Genomic DNA, 18,003 nt, shown 5'->3' with positions numbered 1-18,003 from the left:
CAGGCACGCGCGCAAAGGTGCAAAGTCACCGGCATCGCAATCCCGTCCTTGTCGACCTGGACGCGCACCACCACCACCACCACCACCGAAAAGCGCACGGCTACCCACCACGCCATCCATCCTTGCCCGTTCTCCCCCATATTCTCACTCAACCTTGGCCTCCTCCTCCTCGTCTCTCCCCTGTCCCCTTTTTTGCCTTCTTAGTCTCTCTGCCTGGTTTTTTACTCTTGCATTCTTTTTTCCTAATAACACTTCCTCCTATTTGTTGTCACTTGTACCTAGTTTCTCTCTTTTGATCTCTTTTCACTTCCTTGGTTCCGCCCTATTAGTTGCTCCGTTCCTTTTTGTCTCGGAACTCATACACTCGCTTGGAACTGCTCTCTTCGAAACGAGCCCGGACGATCTACATGCGATAATAAGAATAGTACTACTATTTTTCTGGACACAGGAACCCCTTGGATCTACAACTACTACTCGACGGGACCCGATAGCTCCATCCCAATTGTCCATCTGCGATTCACCGATCAGGGGTTCACAGATCTCACACAGCTTCCCGTCTCGGCCGTCCTCGTCACCTGGAGTCGCGACTCTCTCTCGCCTCCTCTACTCGAAACTGCTCTCTTCCGCAGCCTCGTCCCCCCCTCGTCCGCAACACTCACAGCCCGCCGCCCATCATGATAGCCTCATCCTGGACATGGCTCCTCCTGGCCGCCTCCGCCGCCGTCGCCTCGCCCACATCCAACTTCCGCCGCGCCGCCGCCAAGACGCCCAAGTACTTCAATGAGCCCGGCGGCAGCCTGGCGCTGGGCCACTACGACAAGCGCTACTTCAAGGCCGAGGTGCCCTACGGCGAGCACCGCGACGTGCTGCGGCAGCTGATCCGCAGCTACCTGACGACGCTGCACGAGCACGGCGTCGAGACGTGGCTGGCCCACGGCACGCTGCTGGGCTGGTGGTGGAACGGCCAGATCATGCCGTGGGACTACGACCTCGACGTCCAGGTCTCCAACGCCACCATGACCTGGCTGGGCGACAACCTCAACCGCACCGAGCACACGCACGTCGTCGACGCCGACAGCGGCGCCTCCCGCACCTACCTGCTCGACGTCAACCCGCACCACGTCGACATTGACCGCGGCGACGGCATGAACATCATCGACGCCCGCTGGATCGACACCTCCAACGGCATGTTCATCGACATCACCGGCGTGCGTGAGCGCGAGGCCGACCGCCCGGGCGTCTGGAGCTGCAAGAACAAGCACCGCTACGCCAGCCAGGACCTCTGGCCCATGCGCGTCACCGAGTTCGAGGGCGTCAAGGCCCGCATCCCCTACAACTTTGAGGAGATTCTGCGCGCCGAGTACGGCGACAAGAGCCTCGTCGTCGAGGAGTTTCAGGGGTGAGTTGACACTTTTTTTTCTTCTTTCTTTGTGGATGAGAAGAATGGGAGGAAGAGAAGGGAAAAAGTGGCTGTCGTCAGTATGCGAGGCTGGAAGGCCTTGGCATAGTCAGCCCCGCGAAAAGCGCCTCCCTTGCTTTGGCTTACAGACCAGCCCCCTCTTCCCCCTTTTCTTCACGTTTACCACATTGTTTTACTTTTCTATCCAACTGAGTCGGAATTGGAACGAATTCTCGCTAACGCATTGAACTTCTCACAGACATCGCTGGAACCGCGACATCAACGAATGGGTCAAAATGACCCCCGACGAGATCAAGAAGAGCAAAGAAGCCGCCGAGCAGCGCAAAAAGGAAGAAGAGGCCGCAAAGCAAAAGCAGGGCTGAAAAAAGTGCTCCTTACCTTTTTCCCAATATATATCCCCTCCCCCTCCTCCTTTTGGTATAATATCCCCCCTCCTCCTACTACATCTTTTTTTCTTGGTATGAAAAAAATCTTACCCTATTGTATCCCCCCCCCCCCCCCCCCCCCCCATTATACCATATTTCTTCTTCTCTACTTGGGTTCACAAAGGGGGATACGGGAAGGCAAAAAGAGGCCAAACTGTTGCATTGCGGGCGTTTATCTCTTTTTTTTGTGTGTCAGGCGGGCTTCATAATATGTGTACCTTGATCGTCGTGGGGGGGTTACGACGTCTCGGGGTTGTTGTCCTTTTGGATGTATATAGTTGGATACCAAGTTGTTTAATGAGTCACGTCCATGGTATTTTGAGAGAGATTGGCTCTTCATTGACGTATACGACCTCGGAATCATCCTCAAAGGCCTCTAATCCCAAACTCCATAGCAATGCAAACATGAAGCAGATCCTATAAGTGCGCAGCATAGACCCAGCCATCCTGTATATACATGCTCAACATCTTCATTCCCCCATCCACCTCTTCCACCTCCTCACATCAACACTCCCATCCCCATCCCATCCCCTCCCGCGAGCCCCTCCCAAATCAACCAGCGGCACCAGACTCGGCCTCCCATGCGCGCACTGGAAAGGAAACGCGCATCTCGCAAGCCGCCTCACGAGCCCCTCGCACTCTTCCGCCGAAAGGGCATCATTAAACATGATGGCACCTACACAACAACCACCATCGTCAGCAAGTTCTCATACTCAAAACGCACGACAGAAATCGGTCAGTAAAGGGATAGAGAGATTGAAACATACTTCGACAAGCCCTCGAGTGCAACAGCTCCAGGATCCCTCTCGGACACCCACGCAAATCCGCCGTGGGCCTTCCATCTGCATCACCGCCGCTGTGCGGCCGCGCAGGGATAATCCCCTCGTCATTGAGCCTCCAGATCTCCTTGCGCAAGAGCTCCACCAAAAGCCGCGGCTCGGTGCGGCAGCGCTGGAGTATGCTTGGGGGGAGAGCAGTCACCATCACCGTGCACCCATCCTGCGCTTCTTTCAAAGGTCTTGTTCGGCGCTCAATCCTACAGTGAATACCCCACGCTTGGAGATGCTCTTGATACCGCGATAGCAGTTCCTGTTCCCGCTCCGAGACCTCAAATATCAGGGGTTTGTCAAGAGCCTCGACGACCGCTCTGGTGACTCCAGCAGAACTGTCCTGCGTGAAATAGCCCGCCGTGAGCTCCTCCAGGCGACACCTCTCGTCCGCAGCATGCTGATCGAGCATCACAAGGGCGCACGAGCTGCTCGGCTCTCGCCCGTCCGTCACGTTGCGCAGGGGAAGTTTCAGCAGGATGAACTTCCTGTCAACCTGTGCGACGACTTCCGCCTCTGCCAACGCCGATCGCGACACCCGACCCTGCAAGCCCATGGACGCAGCCTCGAAGCGGACCCCTCCGTTGTCGTCGGCGCAGCATCGACGCGAGCCGAGAGTTGTTGCCGCATCACGCATTGGCGCTGGTGCGTCGTCGTTGATGCGTGGCACGCAAGGCTGAGTCGGTTCAAACACGGGGTTGTTCCACGACTTGAGGATGCTCTGCAGCCACTCGCTTGGTGGCTTCTTCTCAACCGCCTCTTTTCTCACAGTCGACCTCCCACCCTTGACACCTGACCCGCTCACCCTCGGACGTTTTACCTCCGCACGTGTCAAGTCTTCTGCCGCTCTTTTTGTACGCTCGGCCAGTGTCATGGAGGCCATCTCGGGCTCACTCTGCGTACCGGCGTCGTCAAGCTTTCTGCCCTTGACGCCTGGACTGACGGGGTCTGAAAGATCAAAAGGTTTGCGGAGCAGCCTTCCTCCCTCGCCAATCAGCCTATCCGTCATAACCGGTTCTGAGCTACTTGATCTCGTTTCATGCTGCTGCGTCACCTCCGTTGTCGGCCGCCGCTCAGTTCGAGGGCCGACCTTGACTCTATCCCAGGCGTCAAAAGGACTGTCTGGTAGAGATGGCGTGGGATCAGGTGGTAAACTCTGCGAGGATGAAGCTGTTGAAGTTGCAGCCGGCGCGGGTTGACGTCCCTTGGGAGCCCGGGCTGAGCTACGTCGCGGCGCGGTCGAAAACAAAGACTTGTCTGAAGAAGATTGAATCTTTTGCGGGCGCAGGTGATGCTTGTTCAAGAAGCTGTAGATGACGGCTCTCAATACGCCTATGATTCTCTCAAGGTCTCCCTGCGAGTGTCGTGAATTATCGTCCATGTTAAAAACATCCTCGGCCCCTTTCAGTGTGATTCGAAGATAAAACATGGGCCATCGATCCGCCCCCTTGCTCCTCTTCTGAGAGTTGGGCCCCGTCTCGTCAACGGCCATGCCTTCTTGGTGCTCAACTCCTCCGAAGCTTGAAGCTTTAAACATCTTGTTCACTTCTTCATACAGAACATTACTTCCATACTCGTTCGAGACAGGCAGTATCCCCACGCTCATAAACTGAGTTCGGCGCGTGGCAACAGGCTGCAGCGAAATGCACCCCTTGATCGTGACGTGGCCGGCGGTCGCTGATACTGGCACCCAGGAATCTACGTCACCAGAGTCTGCGAGTGAGGCTTGGGTGAAGAACCGCAACGCCCTGGAGACCATGTTTGCATTGTCCGGCGGCTTCAGGCGCAGTTCGCGCTGTCCCTTGGTTTCACGCAAGGACACGGTGACTCCAGAGGGCCAAGATACGAGCAAGCCGACGACATCGTGAACGAGGCGCCCCCATTCCTTGTCAAGCCCAGGCCGGTCCGAGAAGAGCGTTGCACGATGCTTGACGCGTACGGGAAGCGAGCCAAATAGGTCGTTAACAGTGATTCGTGTGCCGTGGTCAAAAGCGTGGAACCGCTCTCCGGCCGGAGACGGCGTCTGCCTCTTCAGCAGCTTGCCGTGGTGAATCGAAATGGAGTTGTGCGAGTTGTGACGGTAATGATGGGACGTGATCGTAAGGAGAGACAGTGAAGACAGTGAAGCCAGGAACGTTCCTTGTCGGCCATAGAGTCCATGTTGGGGTGGGAATTTGGATGTATCTTGACACGAAAAGGAACCAGTCAGTATCACAGTCACGCACGCACAGAAGCTGCACCATACAGTATGATCTTCCAAGCCCTCCATCTTCTGAGAAATCGCCAGGCACAATGCCTAGCCCGTTATCTTCTACGATACAATTCCCGCGACCATACTCAACAACGATGTTGACCTTGGTAGCGCCGGCATCAAGAGAGTTCTTGAGAAGGCCACAGACGACGCCGTTCAGCGAAGTGATGGTCGACGAGGACCTGATTTTGCCCACGACATCCTCTGGCAGCGGCCTGATGGACATGGCACATGATGCGTCATGACACGTAGTCGAGAGGAAGCCCGAAGTTGGCGTACGATACAGTATGTAAGTAGCAGCAGCCAATCTGGACTTGCTGGAGAGACTCCCGGCGGTGACGAGCTGGGGCTGATCCTGTCGAGTATCGAGACGCAGGCTGGGGTCGAGTAAGATGAGGCGCCACCATTCCGGGCATCGATCGCCAGGCTGAGTCAGGATCGACGAAGAAGTGCCGCGGAGGGACGTTGAAACGCGGGGACGCGAATGTCAGAGTTCCGCAAGATCTGAGGGGATTCAACGGAGACGCCGTTTGGCAACTGATGATGGCGGCAGGCTGCAGCAGCGAGAGGCTGAAGCGCAGCCAGCAATTCCACGAGATGGAGCCCAGACCCTCCACAGGCCCGATTTGGCAGCGGCATTTCGTCATCGTCAGCTGCTCGGGGCTCTCCTTCATGTGATCCTGGGCCGTCACGTGACAGCCGCCTGGATGCCGAAATGATGCTCCCACCGTGATCCGGCGCTATTGCCTCTTAGCGTTGCACCATCAGCATGCTTGGATGCCCATTCTGGGTATCGAATTCTGTCGCGATCCGTCCTGTGCCTCTTGACTCCCGCAAGGCCGTCCTGCTCGTCGCATCCATCGTCCCTTGTGCAGCCTCGCCCCTGAGACCCCAATCAGCTGGACCACCGCCCCCGTGTGCCGTAGCCTCGTCGAACCCCGTCTCGCCCGTGCAATTCCCATCTCTTGTCTCCATCTGCATCCGCATCCGCATCTCCATCTCCATCTCCATCTCTGCCTGACGCCGTTGCCCGTTTACCTACCTCCTTGTTTACTCTCGCGTCAACAACACACCGGCCGTCTCCTGGAGCCGCGCCCGCGGCAGTCCACCTCTTTCGCCCTTGATGGCGACCACCGACTTGATTCCAGCGCCTCACGGTACCGTCTCCTTGCTCTTCACCTCCCTCTTTCCGCCCGAACATGCCCCGTCGTCACATCATGCGTTTCAGCCCAAGCAGCCTCCTCCACGGCTTTCCGCGGCCCTCAGAGCTGACAGCTGCATAGATGGCCCAGTACAGCATCGGCGCAGACCATTCTCGACGTGGGTCAAGAAGCTCACCAACTTCAAGTCGTCCTCCGATGGCGAGCGACAGAAGCGACACATACGGATACGACGCGGCCCCAAGCTCAACAACCCGTATCCTCAGTCCGGGCACGTCAGCAACAACCACCCCAACGGCCAGCAGAGCTCCTATTCATTCGCTACCGGCCGTACCGACTGCAGTCTCTCCACGATAGATCCGCCAACCCGCTACTCGGCAGATGGCTGTGCACCACAGACCTCCGGCGGGATGAGTTTGACCACGACCATCTCGACCGAGACCGAAACCGACGCCCCTCGATCCGTCATCGCACCGAGTCGCGCGCCGAGCACAGTGACGAGAACAAGCAGGACGGTTGGCGAAGGTCACGAATCCAGGCGAGGCGGCGATAGCACATTCTCAAGCCCTTCGCCATCGGTCAGGTCGCTCGCGACGACGCTGACCACGATTCAATCTCTTGCCCCCCACGGGCAGGCCCCCGTGGCGCCCACTCACAGCATCACCCAGTCGATCCAGTTCAGCCAGCCATTCCCGACGGCTTCGCCATACCGGCGCATCTCATGCCGTCAAACCATCTGACGACGTACGCTTCGGCCACGGCCAACAACCTTCTCACGGACAATGCCTCCATCCTGACTCTGGCGTCGTCGAGTAAGCGAGGGCGTCGTCGGTCGATGGACACCGATGCGTCTGTCCGCGCCCTTGCGCCGTCGTCGCTCTGGGGCGGCAGTCGCGAGAGCCTACCCCTGAGCGTGCTCAGCGCCAACATCGACCCGTCCAGCATCGGGCCAACATCCAGCCTTCACAACGCTTCCAGGATCGGCGCAGAGCGGAACAGCATATACTCGGCAACCGGGGTGGCCCCGGCGATTCCCAGCGAGCGCAACAGTCTCTATGCTAAGCAAGGCGACGGTGCAAGCGTCCGAAGTGGCCGCCTGGGACACGGACGCCCCGACTCTATAAGCGGCAGCGTTGCACTCGCCAGCCCCCGAGAGGTACCTGATAAGCGAAGCCTTGTCGAAAGCAGAGAGGAGATCCAGCTAACAACCGCTTCCAAGGAGGACTAAACCTGCAACATTCGCCATGAGCGGCCTTTTTTTTCGTTACAAGTTCTTTCAATGTCAGGCGTTTGGGAGAATGGACTTTGTGTCCGTGTTTGATTAGAGCGGGCTTATATATGTGGCTGGATTAGGGAGGGTTTCTTTTTCTTTGGCTTCCTTTTTCCCCCTTTTCCTTTTGCTGCATTTCCTTCTTTTTCTTCTTTCTTTATGTTTTTGCTCTGTCTTCTTTTTCCATTTCGAACCGGAGGGGTAGAGACTTCGAAGATGTGACAAACGTGATACCCTTTAACCTACAAATTGCAATTATTCTTTTTCTCTACTAAGCCGAAGCTTGATGCCTGCTCCTTTGTGATGGTAGAGACGGGTCCCTATACTTGTGCATGTGATCAGGCACCCAGTAAGCAGATAGCAGCCTGATCAGACATGGATGAAGAAGATGAGTTCCGGTTCAATGGTAGCAACGATGGATGGCTACATGGAAGATGTTAGGCGAGGTTTATTGCAATTGGATCAATCATTTGTCTTGACTCGATAACACCAAACGGAGGTTGAAATGGCCGAGTTGCTGTAATGGGCACCTAAGTGTTGTTGTTACAGCAGCGTTAGCGGGACGAGCCACTGTGGCGCCCACTATCTATGTACCTATCAATCGGCCTCTAGCGGTGACTTCACCCGGGACCTGAAGCTCTCCAGCTCCCACAGCTCCAGCCTCAGTCCCACCATCGTCATCGTGCGCTGAGCAGCGCTTCAGCGACTCTCAAAACCAGGCGACAAGATGGCCATCTCGGTGCGTGATCTCTGGAGATCCGGGCTCTCCCAGCTCTGCCTTTCCCCCAAACCATGTACATGCTCGTCGCAGCTAATCCAGCCCGCAGTGGAAGTCGTTTGACTTCTTCGACGTCTCGCAGGTGGCGCTGCCCGACGACGACACTCGCCAGCTCTTCGAGAGCAACGACGTCTCCAGCGTCTGCGCGGGCTCCGACAGCCTGTTCCTCGGCTCGAGCGATGGATACGTCAGCATAGTGGGCAAGGGGTGGAAGGTCGTCAGGCGGTTCCAGGCGCACGAGGCGCGCATCACGCATATGCGGCAGGTCGAGGGGACGAGCCTGCTGGTGACGATTGCGGTGAGGCATCCTCCAACGACGACAGGAGCCTTAAATTGGTGCTCTTGCGGGGGGCTTATGTGCTGATTCTGATATCGAGCTAGGAGGATATGAGCAGCGAGCCGACTCTCAAGGCTTGGGCGTTGGATAAGCTGGTTAAGAAGACGAATATGCCGACCTGCCTCAGTACTCTGACAATCAATAACGGGAGGCGGCAGTTTCCAGTGAGTCGGCCGTGCACATCATGGGCGGAGAGATGGGAGTATGTGTTGACGTTTGCGCCAATGGAAAGATATCAGCCTTCGCTGCGCTCGACGACCTTACCCAGATCGCCGTGGGCTTTGCCAACGGTGCGGTCACTGTCATCCGAGGAGACCTCGTACACGACCTCGGAACGAAGCAACGCATCGTGTACGAGTCGGAGGAACCCGTGACGGGCGTCCAATTGACGACCCAGGACACGTCGACAACGCTCTTCATCTCGACAACCTCGAGGATCCTGCAGCTTGCATTGTCCAAACGGGGCCAGGGCTCACCACCGAAGACGATCGAGGACTCTGGCTGCGCAGCGGGGTGCATGACCATCGATCCCAATACAGAGGACGTTGTTGTCGCCAGAGACGATGCCATATACACATACAGGCTGGATGGACGCGGGCCTCCCCGAGCATACGAGTCCCCCAAACGCCTCGTGGCTATGCACGGCGACTACATCGCCGTCGCGGGTCCGTCGTCTGTGAGTAGCAGTCGGGACCCCGAAGCGTTGCGGAGGAGATTTGGCTCGGCGACGGCAGATGGTCTGTTTAACGCATGGACCTTTGTTCTCCTGGAGCCGGATCTCCGGGTGGTTGGCCATACAGAGACGCTCATCTCCCCGGTCCGATTCATTCTCGAAGTATGGGGGGATCTGTTTACAATCACAGAGGAAGGAAAGGTGCGGTAGCCGGCTTCCGGATCGTAACTGTGTCTGGGCGCTAACGGCATTCACAGATTTACCGATACCACGAGAAACCGCTTCAGCAACGTCTGGAGATGCTTTACCAGCGAAACATGTTTCCCCTCGCCATTGAGCTGGCTCAGAACTCTGGGATGGATGTTGAACAGCAGAGTCTCATCTATCGTCGATTTGGAGATCACCTTTACCAAAAGGGCGACTATGATGGAGCAATGAACCAGTACATTAAAGCCATCGACGCCACTGAGCCCTCTCAGGTTATCCGAAAGGTAATGAGCACCCAACTTCCCCTTTCGCGCCATACGTTCAACCACTGACAAAGAGGCGCAGTTTCTGGACACACAAAGGATACACAACCTGATCTTATACTTGGAAAAACTGCACCACCACGGCAAGGCGACATCCGACCACACCACACTCCTGCTCAACTGCTATGCCAAACTCAAAGATATCAAGAAGCTGGAAGAGTTCATCATGGCTCCAGGAGACCTCAAGTTTGATTTGGATACGGCCATTACCATGTGCCGGCAAGGTGGCTACTACCAGCAAGCGGCGTATCTCGCCAAAAAGCATGGCGAGACCGAGCTTGTTGTCGATATCTTGATCGAAGACTCGAAGAGCTATGACGAGGCGTTGGACTATATATGGCATCAAGATCCCACAATTGTCTGTTCCACCCCCCTCACCCCTCTCACTCGAGACTAATACTGACCTCTCCAGGCATATCCGTGCATGCAAAAATACGCCAGGGTCCTCATAGAGCATTGCCCCAAAGACGCCACAAAGCTCTTCGTAGATTACTACACCAGCAACTATCGGCCGCGGCGGACGGTGGTGCTGCCGATTGAGGCTTCTGGGGCGGCTACGAGCAGTACAGGATTCACCGCCGGAGCAGCCAGCGCGGTGCAGAACCTGACCAACCTCCTCGTCTTGCCCTCATACATGAGCCCCACGACCGGAACGCCAGGGGGCACGAAGCCAAACGAAGCTGTCGTAGTGCCTGACGAAGACGACATCCCGATACCCAAATACACTCCCCCGCCGCCCCGGACAGCATTTTCGTCCTTCATCGACCATCCCGATGAGTTCATCACATTCCTGGAGGCATGTCTGGAGGAAGAAAAGCTGAGGGCAGTCCACAGCACTGATCTGTACACTACACTGTTTGAGATGTACTTGCACAAGGCGAATGAGAAAAAGGGCAGCTTACACAAGGAAGAGTGGGAGGCCAAGGCAAAGAAACTCATTGAGGGAGAACATGTGCCAATGGAGAGCTCGAACGTGTTGCTACTGTCACACTTGTCCAATTTCCAAGACGGTACCGTTTTGGTCAAGGAGCAAGCTGGGCTGTTGTCTGACATATTCCGATCCTACACATCGGCAAAGGACACCCGCGGGGCGTTGAAGGCGCTGCGAAAGTACGGGCCTGAAGAACCAGAGCTGTATTCAGCCGCGTTGGCATACCTCACGTCGGATCCTCGGGTGTTGGAAGAGGCTGGGCCGGATGAGTTGGCGGCCATACTGGCCAAGATTGACAAGGACGGGCTCATGGCTCCGCTGCAGGTCGTTCAAACGCTTGTCGGGCAGACCTCTGGCGGCGGCGTGGCCACAATGGGGATGATCAAGCCCTACCTCCGCGACACAATCACGCGCGAGCGCAAGGAAATTGCCCAGAACCGGCATCGGATCACCACGCTCCGCACTGATACGGAGAAGAGACGCAGCGACCTGGAGGATCTGGCTTCGAAGCCCGCCGTGTTCCAGGCCACGCGGTGCTCCGATTGTGGACAGGGCCTGGATCTTCCAGCGGTGCATTTCATGTGCAAGCACAGTTTCCATCAGCGATGTCTCCGCGGCGGCGGCGAGGACGCCGAGATTGAGTGTCCCAAGTGCGCCGGCGAGAACGAGGTGATTCGCAAGATGAGGGAGGGACAGAGGGAGCGAGCAGGACGGCACGACCTATTCAAGGCGGACCTGGAGAACAGCTCTGATCGGTTCGCGACGATTGCCGAGTGGTTCTCGCGAGGGGTGATGGATGCGCAGGGCTCGGAGCAGGCTTCTTGAATTTTTGATGGGCGGGGCGCCAGGCGATGAGGCGGTAGATTTACCTTGTGAACGATGAAAGCGTCGTTTTTTCTTCTTGCGTGTTTGTGGGATAATAACTACCTTAGACGTCTCTGGTCGTAATTTGTGAGCATGTCGGGATTTGAAGTGTGTTTGCGTTTGCTTCCATCTCGTTAGTCAGGAGCTGTTCGGTGGAAGAGCCGAAAATGCCCCGCGTCTCATGGCTCCCCTCGGGTGATGTTGTGAGAGAATGTCACTCGAATGCCGCATGCACTTACATCGCCAATTCCCTCTCCTCACAGCATCATGGCAAATGCAGCTTCAGACGCAACGACGTCCATATCAGCCATGCGCCCCAATCCCAAACACCTAATTGACTTCTTCGCCCGCTCGCTCACGTCCTTCCAATCCTCGCCCGACGTCTTCCGCATCCTCTGCACCCTGCCGCACATCAACCAAGAACCCGGTCCCCGACGACCAGCAGCAGCGCCGCCGCCGCCGTCGTCGTCGAGAGTGAAGCGCCTGGTGGTCCTTGACTCGAGCTTCAATCCGCCGACGAGGGCGCACGCGGAGATGGCGCGGTCTGCTCTGAAGTGGGCTGCTGCTGCTGCCTCGTCTGCGCCTCTGGAGAAGAACGAGGATGACGACGATGGGAGAGGGAGCGTGAGGTTGCTGCTGTTGCTTTCTGTGAATAACGCGGACAAGGCGCCGAAGCCGGCGAGTTTCCCGCTGCGGCTGGGCATGATGGATGGGTTTGGGCATGAGCTTCTGAGGAGCCTTGATGGCTTGGAAGAAGAGGGAGGGGATGGGGAGGGGCGAGGTGTGTTGAGGAGGCCTGAGATTGATCTTGCGGTTACGAAGATGCCGTATTTTCATGAAAAGGCGAGGGTCATTGGGGAGAGCGGGGTGTATTCTTCTTCTTCTTCTTCTTCTTCATCGAAGAGACACGAGCCGGAGCAAGTGTTTCTGGCGGGCTTTGACACGGTGATACGGATCTTCAACCCAAAGTATTACGGAGAAGGAGAAGGGGGGATGAAGGCTGCGCTGGGCCCGTTCTTTGACAGGGCGAGGCTGAGAGTCACGATGAGGACGGACGACGAGTGGGGAGAGGAGGACGAGCAGCGGGCGTACGTGAGGGGGCTTGGGGAGGGCGCGCTGGACGAGCTGGGGGGGGATGCGGCGTGGGCTGGGAGGGTTGATTTGGTGGAGGGGGGCAGGGAGGGGGTTGGGGTGAGCAGCTCGAGGGTGAGGGAGATGGTGAGGCGGGGAGTTGGGAGCGAGGCGTTGGAGAGGATGGTTGATGGGGAGGTTTTGGGGTGGATTGAGGGGGAGGGGCTGTATAGGGGGGGAGGGGATGTGTAGAGTGTGATGATGCTGGCGATGGTGTTGAGGATTGCGAGTTGATATATAGACTACCCTGGAGAGAGGCGGGAGAGTGTTGGTGCTCATAGATGTGTCATGTTTATATAGTAAAGAATGACTTGGTTCTGATCATCTCTGTTTGATTGTCATTGTGAATAGGATGGTTGAGCTTGGGTGAAGCTCGCGAGGAAAAAAAAGACAGCTTGTTGATCGAGCGTAGGAAAATTGTTGTGTCTACTATGTAGAAGCTGTATCAACCGCATGACCGGTACAGAAAGGTCGAGCTTGGCAGACACAGCAGCACCAGACCAAGTACAGTGGGCTCTGATTAGGTACCTTAGCTAAGGTATACAACTACGGAGTACCTACGTAGCGATAATATGCTCACAGCTATTTTCTCAGTCAATTCGCTAGAAAAGAAAGATGAAATTGATATATGTTGCAGTCTGGCCAATTTTGCATCGATCGGGTGTACTTGAACATCTGGTTTACAAGCCGCAGGCGCGGACAACAGCGTCAATACGAGGTAGTATTACTATTAGCATGATCTGGCTGTGTTTGAGGCGGTTGGACGGCTCGAAATCAATGGAGAGGCAACTGTCCTACTTGTACAGATTGGTACAGAATCAAGATGTCATCAAAATGCTAGATAGGCCAATCACAAGTTCATCAGAGGACACCAATGATTCATGTTCCCTGCAAAAGCAGAAAATTCCTTCACTGTTGTCCATTCGCATCGCACCAAGTTTCTTCTCTGCACCAGAAAAGACGAGCAAATCCGGCATCCCCCTCCGAAAAGCCAAGCGCAAACCGTGCCGGTGGCTGGAACCAACAAAGCGGGCCCGGCCCGTCTTTATTTTTTTTTTCTGCCGCCCAAAACTTTTAGGCGGTCAGTTCCACTCCACCAGAGCACGTATAAAAGTCCGTCTCGCCCGCCGTCCTTTTGATTTTTTTTCTTCTTTTCTTCTTTACGTCGACAATACTTCAGTATGTGCACCCCTAACTGCTGGCCTCTTCCCCCCCCCACAGATGCCAGCAGCACACACAGAAATCACACGCGCATTTGCTAACAATCTTTTGCAGGAGAATCATTTCTATAGTGTTTGTCTCTCGCTTTGGTTCCCAAAAGAGCCATCGAATCCACCCTGGTTGATGATTGCATATCCTCGATGCCCAAGAGTGAATACTTTTTCTGGTCCTCTCGCTCTGTCCGCAAGGATGGCGGTGGTTGCCCTCGCGCGGCTACTGTATAGAGAGTTGTTTTCTTCTTGATGATCTCGACCCTGCTGGTTCACTGTCTTCGGGCGTGCTGGTAGGGTGGGTGTCGATGGACGTCTGACAGGCGTGTCCTTTTTTCTATCTTTTCGTTGCTTGATGGGCTTGCCCTGAATGCGAAGAAGAGGCTGCTTTTTCGAGGTATCTCGTTGTGATTGCTTCCGTGGTGTGAATTTCTTAAAAGGGTCCTCGGCATCCACATCCACCAACCCCGTTTAATGAAGAACCTCAACATGCACCTGCCTTCAGATATTCGAGATTTGGATCACCTTCCATCTTAGTCATTAGTCATTCGTGGTACAGATATGCCTTCTTCTACCTTACCTTATGCAGAACCGTCTAATTCATCCACCCAACCCTTCTCCCAGCATAGCTCACGCATCCAAACAACGCCGTCGTGCCCGTAAAGATAATCAGAATCCCATATCCGCTGCCGTACCCTCCGATAGCCTGGCCCTGCCATGGCATCCCCTTCACCAGAGCCTCGCTTAGCGGACCTGATGCAATATTCCCGACGCCTCGGCCGATAGAAAGGAAGCCAATCACCATGAGAGGATCATATCTGCTGGGACTGACGCTGCCAGAACGCTCCTCGATGCTGGTCGTCTCCATGTCCGCAGCTGTCGCGATTTTGATGACCTGTCTCATGATGCCCGGCCACGACGTTGTGAAAGACCCGGCAAAGATGCCGTAGACGAGGCTGAAGACGTACAGGATCCCCATGTTGGATCCCAGACCCCACAGCAGCAAGACGCCGGACACTGCTCCCACGGTGGAAATCAAGATGCACGTCGTGACATGCAGTCTGTCGACCAGCGTTCCCATTGCGATGGGCCCCACGACCGATCCCACGTTGAGCACCAGCAGAGTCGCTGCCGAGGCGAACGGGTTGGCCCCCAGCACGTCTCGCGCGTACGTGGGCAGAAAGATGCCCGGCAGGAAGAAGCCCAGGCCCTCGATGACGTTGCCCAGCTGGTACAGAGCAAAGACGCGGTTCTTCATGAAGCCCCAGTCGAGTGGCTTGATGTGAGCCGTCATGGCCGGCGGCAGACGCGGCTTGACAAAGTACACCAGCGGCATGGTGAAGGCGAAGAGGGCAATCGCCCATATGCGCAGCGTGACTCGAAAGCCGTATCGGTCGAGTAGGGCCTCGAGCACCAGCGGGATGGTGAAGCCTCCAAGCCCGGTTCCGGACCACATGAGGCCAAAGGCCAATCCCTTGCGGCGGTCAAACCACTCATCCACGTACATCAGGCATGGGTTGTAGGCGATTGAGCCGCCAATGCCGTACAGGGCGCCTTGTGTGAGGATGAGGTGCGTCGTCGTTTCCGAAAAGGACGACAGGGCGAGAGCGGCGCACATCATGAGCAGGCCGACGGTGGGAAGCCAGCGCCCTGCCTTGGGGAAGATGCGCGCAAACGCAAAGACGAGGGGCGCATCGAGATACATGATACCCTGGGTGGACGTCAGCCGAAGCTTCCTGGATATTTGGTTGTTGAGTACCTACCATGGCGCAAGTTCCTATAATGGCCGTCTTGGTAGAGCCGGCAAACGGCTCGTGGGTGCGGTAGTACTCTTGGAAGATGCCGAATGCAAAGGGAAAGCCTGATTACGCCGTCAACACCCCGTCTTCACTTGTGTCATATGTTGCGGGCAGACTCGACTCACCCCATACCATGGCCTCCATCACGAAGCAGGCTGCCAGGAACAGCCATGCGTCTTTGCCTGTGTCGACCGGTGGCAGAGAATAGCCCTGGTGCTGGTCCTCTTGCTGGGTTTCAACGTCATCCTGCCCAACTCCCAATACTGTGGGGGAACTTGTTCCGCTCTTTTCGTTCTCGCTGCTATCCGCTGGGGAGCCGGCATTGCGGTCGTTGACGATTGTGATGGTGGGTGTCGGAGATGACGGTGTCGTCACTGTTGGTGACGTTGAAGGAGATTCGGCAGCTGAGGGCTCGGCCGCAGGCATCGAATACCTGGCTCGATGAATGGCGACTGTGCGTCTGAATATCTTCCCGCGGATACTGAAGCTATCCTTGGATGAACTTGGGCCGAGTTCTCAATATGCAAAGACTCGAAGGAATCTGCGTGGCTTAACGATTCTAGATGCTGCCGGCCGAGATACTTCAGCACAAGATTGCTTCAAGCAGCTTTTGTACTCTGTACCAGCTAACGGAATGTCCAGATATAACGCAGAAGCACTCTCCCTTTCCTCACCTCCATTCCTATGGCGCCATCTCGCTGGTTTATGTATCCAGCCTCCAATCCGCCCTTCACACTACTCGCGATACGCTCATCCCAGCCTGGTTCGAAAGCGTTCCCGACACTCTGTCCGGCGGTCATACCTGAAGATGGAACCGCGGGAGGGTTGAGTGGGAAAGAGAAACAAAGTGTATGTCAGGATTATCACAAGATGCCTGTCAGATATTACCGCTCTCGGCCTCGGCAGTTTGCTCGTGGTCTCCCCGAGGAAGTGTAATTATCAAGCATGCAGGGCTTCCGTCACAAATCGGCTGCTCTTCTCCCAGCACAACGGAATTGGTATGGAGCATTCAAACCATGTGTCAACCCCGTCGTGCCGTTAACACGGACAGGGGATGCATCGAGTTTGACAGTGTTTGCTACGGACCGGTACTTTGAACCAGGGGCAAGAGCCGGGAGGGCAAACGCAGCCCCCCCGCCGGTATGTGCGGTGCGAGTCCTTAAGCTTTGGAACCCCCCCCTTTTGCCCCACGAGCAAACGAGCATGACCCAGAGCGACCTGTTGGAGAAGATGGAGAGAAGGGGGAAGGAAAAATTGAAACATCAGCTGAGCCTTTTGCTAGGGATGGCTTACAACCTTTGTTACCCCTGCTTCCTTCATTGGCGTCAAGCTATGTATGTAAGAGTTTGACAAGGTGGTTAGCATTTGCATCGCGATGCCGGATGCACGAATTATGGGCCTGCGAAGTTGCGGTAACACTTCTTGTTACAAGTACCTTTTTGCGTGGTAGTAGTAGTTATCTCTTTGTCTTCGTTTCCGCGTAAACCATGTCTCAACTGCCTCTCTATCTGATGGCGGGACAGCCGCCGAGTTGTGCGCTCTCTCTCACAACATACTGAGGGCCAAATGGGCCGCACAATAGCTCCAATAAAAGAAAACATAACCATGAGCTACATGGCTTCTTACGACTAAACAAGTATTGTTATTATACACCCCATATGAGAGCAGTCGTAGTTGTACATAGGCTCAAGAAGCTCAAGAACGCTCAAAGAGCTCCCCAAGCTCTCAAGTTCCTTCTTACCGGCTAGTAACATCCGACAAGTTCCCTTCTCTTTCAACCAACCAACACACACACCTCTCCTCTCCTCAACCAATTGGACTTTACAAAGCAAGGACCCCCCCCTGAAAACATTAGCTTCCATCTTCCTCTCTCTCTTTTACTTCGGACGAGACAATCCGAATATGCAAGATTTGCCAAGCTCTTCTCCTATTCAGGCAAAGCGTCGACAACATGCATAATACCCCCGGCACTCTTCAAGAACCCCGTTCCCGTGCCGGCAGGTAGTGGAGAGAGATGATCTAGAACCTTTATTGCGTCTTATCAACGGATCACGCGGTTCACAGAGACTGGTGAGGAGATGGAACATGTTATTGAAAATTATTCATTCAGCGATTTTCACATCAGACGAGGCAAGCCATGGTGGTATGTTGTACGCAACAGCAACATAGAAAGGTAAGATATCAATAAACATATGCTTTTCGTTCAGAGACGCTTCGTCGACTTTGTGCCAACCACATTCTCGTCGACCAAACAAGCCATAGGAGAGACAAAAGGAAATAGGATACACAATTACATGCCGCTGCCAGGCAGCCTGCCGTCATGTCGACCAATGCCATGAATGTCAAAAAAGAAAAGAGCAAAAAGAAGCACAGATAAAGAAATGCCGGCTCTGCAG

At 55.4% G+C, this 18,003-nt stretch overlaps 7 protein-coding genes across 7 annotated transcripts; 4 read left to right on the top strand and 3 right to left on the bottom strand.

Annotated features, from left to right (window-relative positions):
• Positions 1-674: 674 nt before the first annotated feature.
• BBK36DRAFT_1171244 (hypothetical protein) lies at positions 675-1,782 on the top strand (the record flags this gene model as incomplete). The annotated part of the gene is made up of 2 exons (XM_024895549.1): positions 675-1,399; positions 1,659-1,782. 2 exons carry the CDS (start codon positions 675-677, stop codon positions 1,780-1,782), a joined length of 849 nt encoding a protein of 282 aa, XP_024747105.1.
• Positions 1,783-2,315: 533 nt separating this feature from the next.
• On the bottom strand, positions 2,316-5,149 carry BBK36DRAFT_1125541 (hypothetical protein; the record flags this gene model as incomplete). Its single annotated transcript, XM_024891294.1, has 4 exons — positions 2,316-2,521; positions 2,619-3,417; positions 3,478-4,856; positions 4,918-5,149. 4 exons carry the CDS (start codon positions 5,147-5,149, stop codon positions 2,316-2,318), a joined length of 2,616 nt encoding a protein of 871 aa, XP_024747104.1.
• Positions 5,150-6,046: 897 nt separating this feature from the next.
• BBK36DRAFT_1171242 (hypothetical protein) lies at positions 6,047-7,311 on the top strand (the record flags this gene model as incomplete). The annotated part of the gene is made up of 3 exons (XM_024895548.1): positions 6,047-6,080; positions 6,207-6,724; positions 6,766-7,311. 3 exons carry the CDS (start codon positions 6,047-6,049, stop codon positions 7,309-7,311), a joined length of 1,098 nt encoding a protein of 365 aa, XP_024747103.1.
• A 713-nt stretch (positions 7,312-8,024) lies between these two features.
• On the top strand, positions 8,025-11,427 carry BBK36DRAFT_144055 (vacuolar protein sorting-associated protein 11; the record flags this gene model as incomplete). The annotated part of the gene is made up of 7 exons (XM_024897509.1): positions 8,025-8,092; positions 8,181-8,429; positions 8,513-8,632; positions 8,701-9,342; positions 9,399-9,632; positions 9,694-10,029; positions 10,084-11,427. The coding sequence occupies exons 1-7, from the start codon at positions 8,081-8,083 to the stop codon at positions 11,425-11,427; spliced, it is 2,937 nt and encodes a 978-aa protein (XP_024747102.1). The 5' UTR covers positions 8,025-8,080.
• Positions 11,428-11,775: 348 nt separating this feature from the next.
• Positions 11,776-12,639, top strand: BBK36DRAFT_1105597 (hypothetical protein; the record flags this gene model as incomplete). The annotated part of the gene is made up of 1 exon (XM_024889199.1): positions 11,776-12,639. A coding segment is annotated over one exon (864 nt), but the record flags the coding sequence as incomplete, so codon positions are not given.
• A 1,222-nt stretch (positions 12,640-13,861) lies between these two features.
• BBK36DRAFT_1180326 (hypothetical protein) lies at positions 13,862-14,191 on the bottom strand (the record flags this gene model as incomplete). Its single annotated transcript, XM_024896209.1, has 1 exon — positions 13,862-14,191. A coding segment is annotated over one exon (308 nt), but the record flags the coding sequence as incomplete, so codon positions are not given.
• Positions 14,192-14,403: 212 nt separating this feature from the next.
• BBK36DRAFT_1125878 (MFS general substrate transporter) lies at positions 14,404-16,033 on the bottom strand (the record flags this gene model as incomplete). The annotated part of the gene is made up of 3 exons (XM_024891325.1): positions 14,404-15,519; positions 15,572-15,669; positions 15,733-16,033. The coding sequence occupies 3 exons, from the start codon at positions 16,031-16,033 to the stop codon at positions 14,404-14,406; spliced, it is 1,515 nt and encodes a 504-aa protein (XP_024747099.1).
• Positions 16,034-18,003: the final 1,970 nt, after the last annotated feature.

Source organism: Trichoderma citrinoviride, assembly GCF_003025115.1.
Source record: "Trichoderma citrinoviride strain TUCIM 6016 unplaced genomic scaffold BBK36scaffold_12, whole genome shotgun sequence".
NCBI classification, from domain to species: Eukaryota; Fungi; Ascomycota; class Sordariomycetes; order Hypocreales; family Hypocreaceae; genus Trichoderma; species Trichoderma citrinoviride.
The sequence above is the reverse complement of the archived record's forward strand: the minus strand, read 5'-3'. Positions and strand labels throughout refer to the sequence as shown.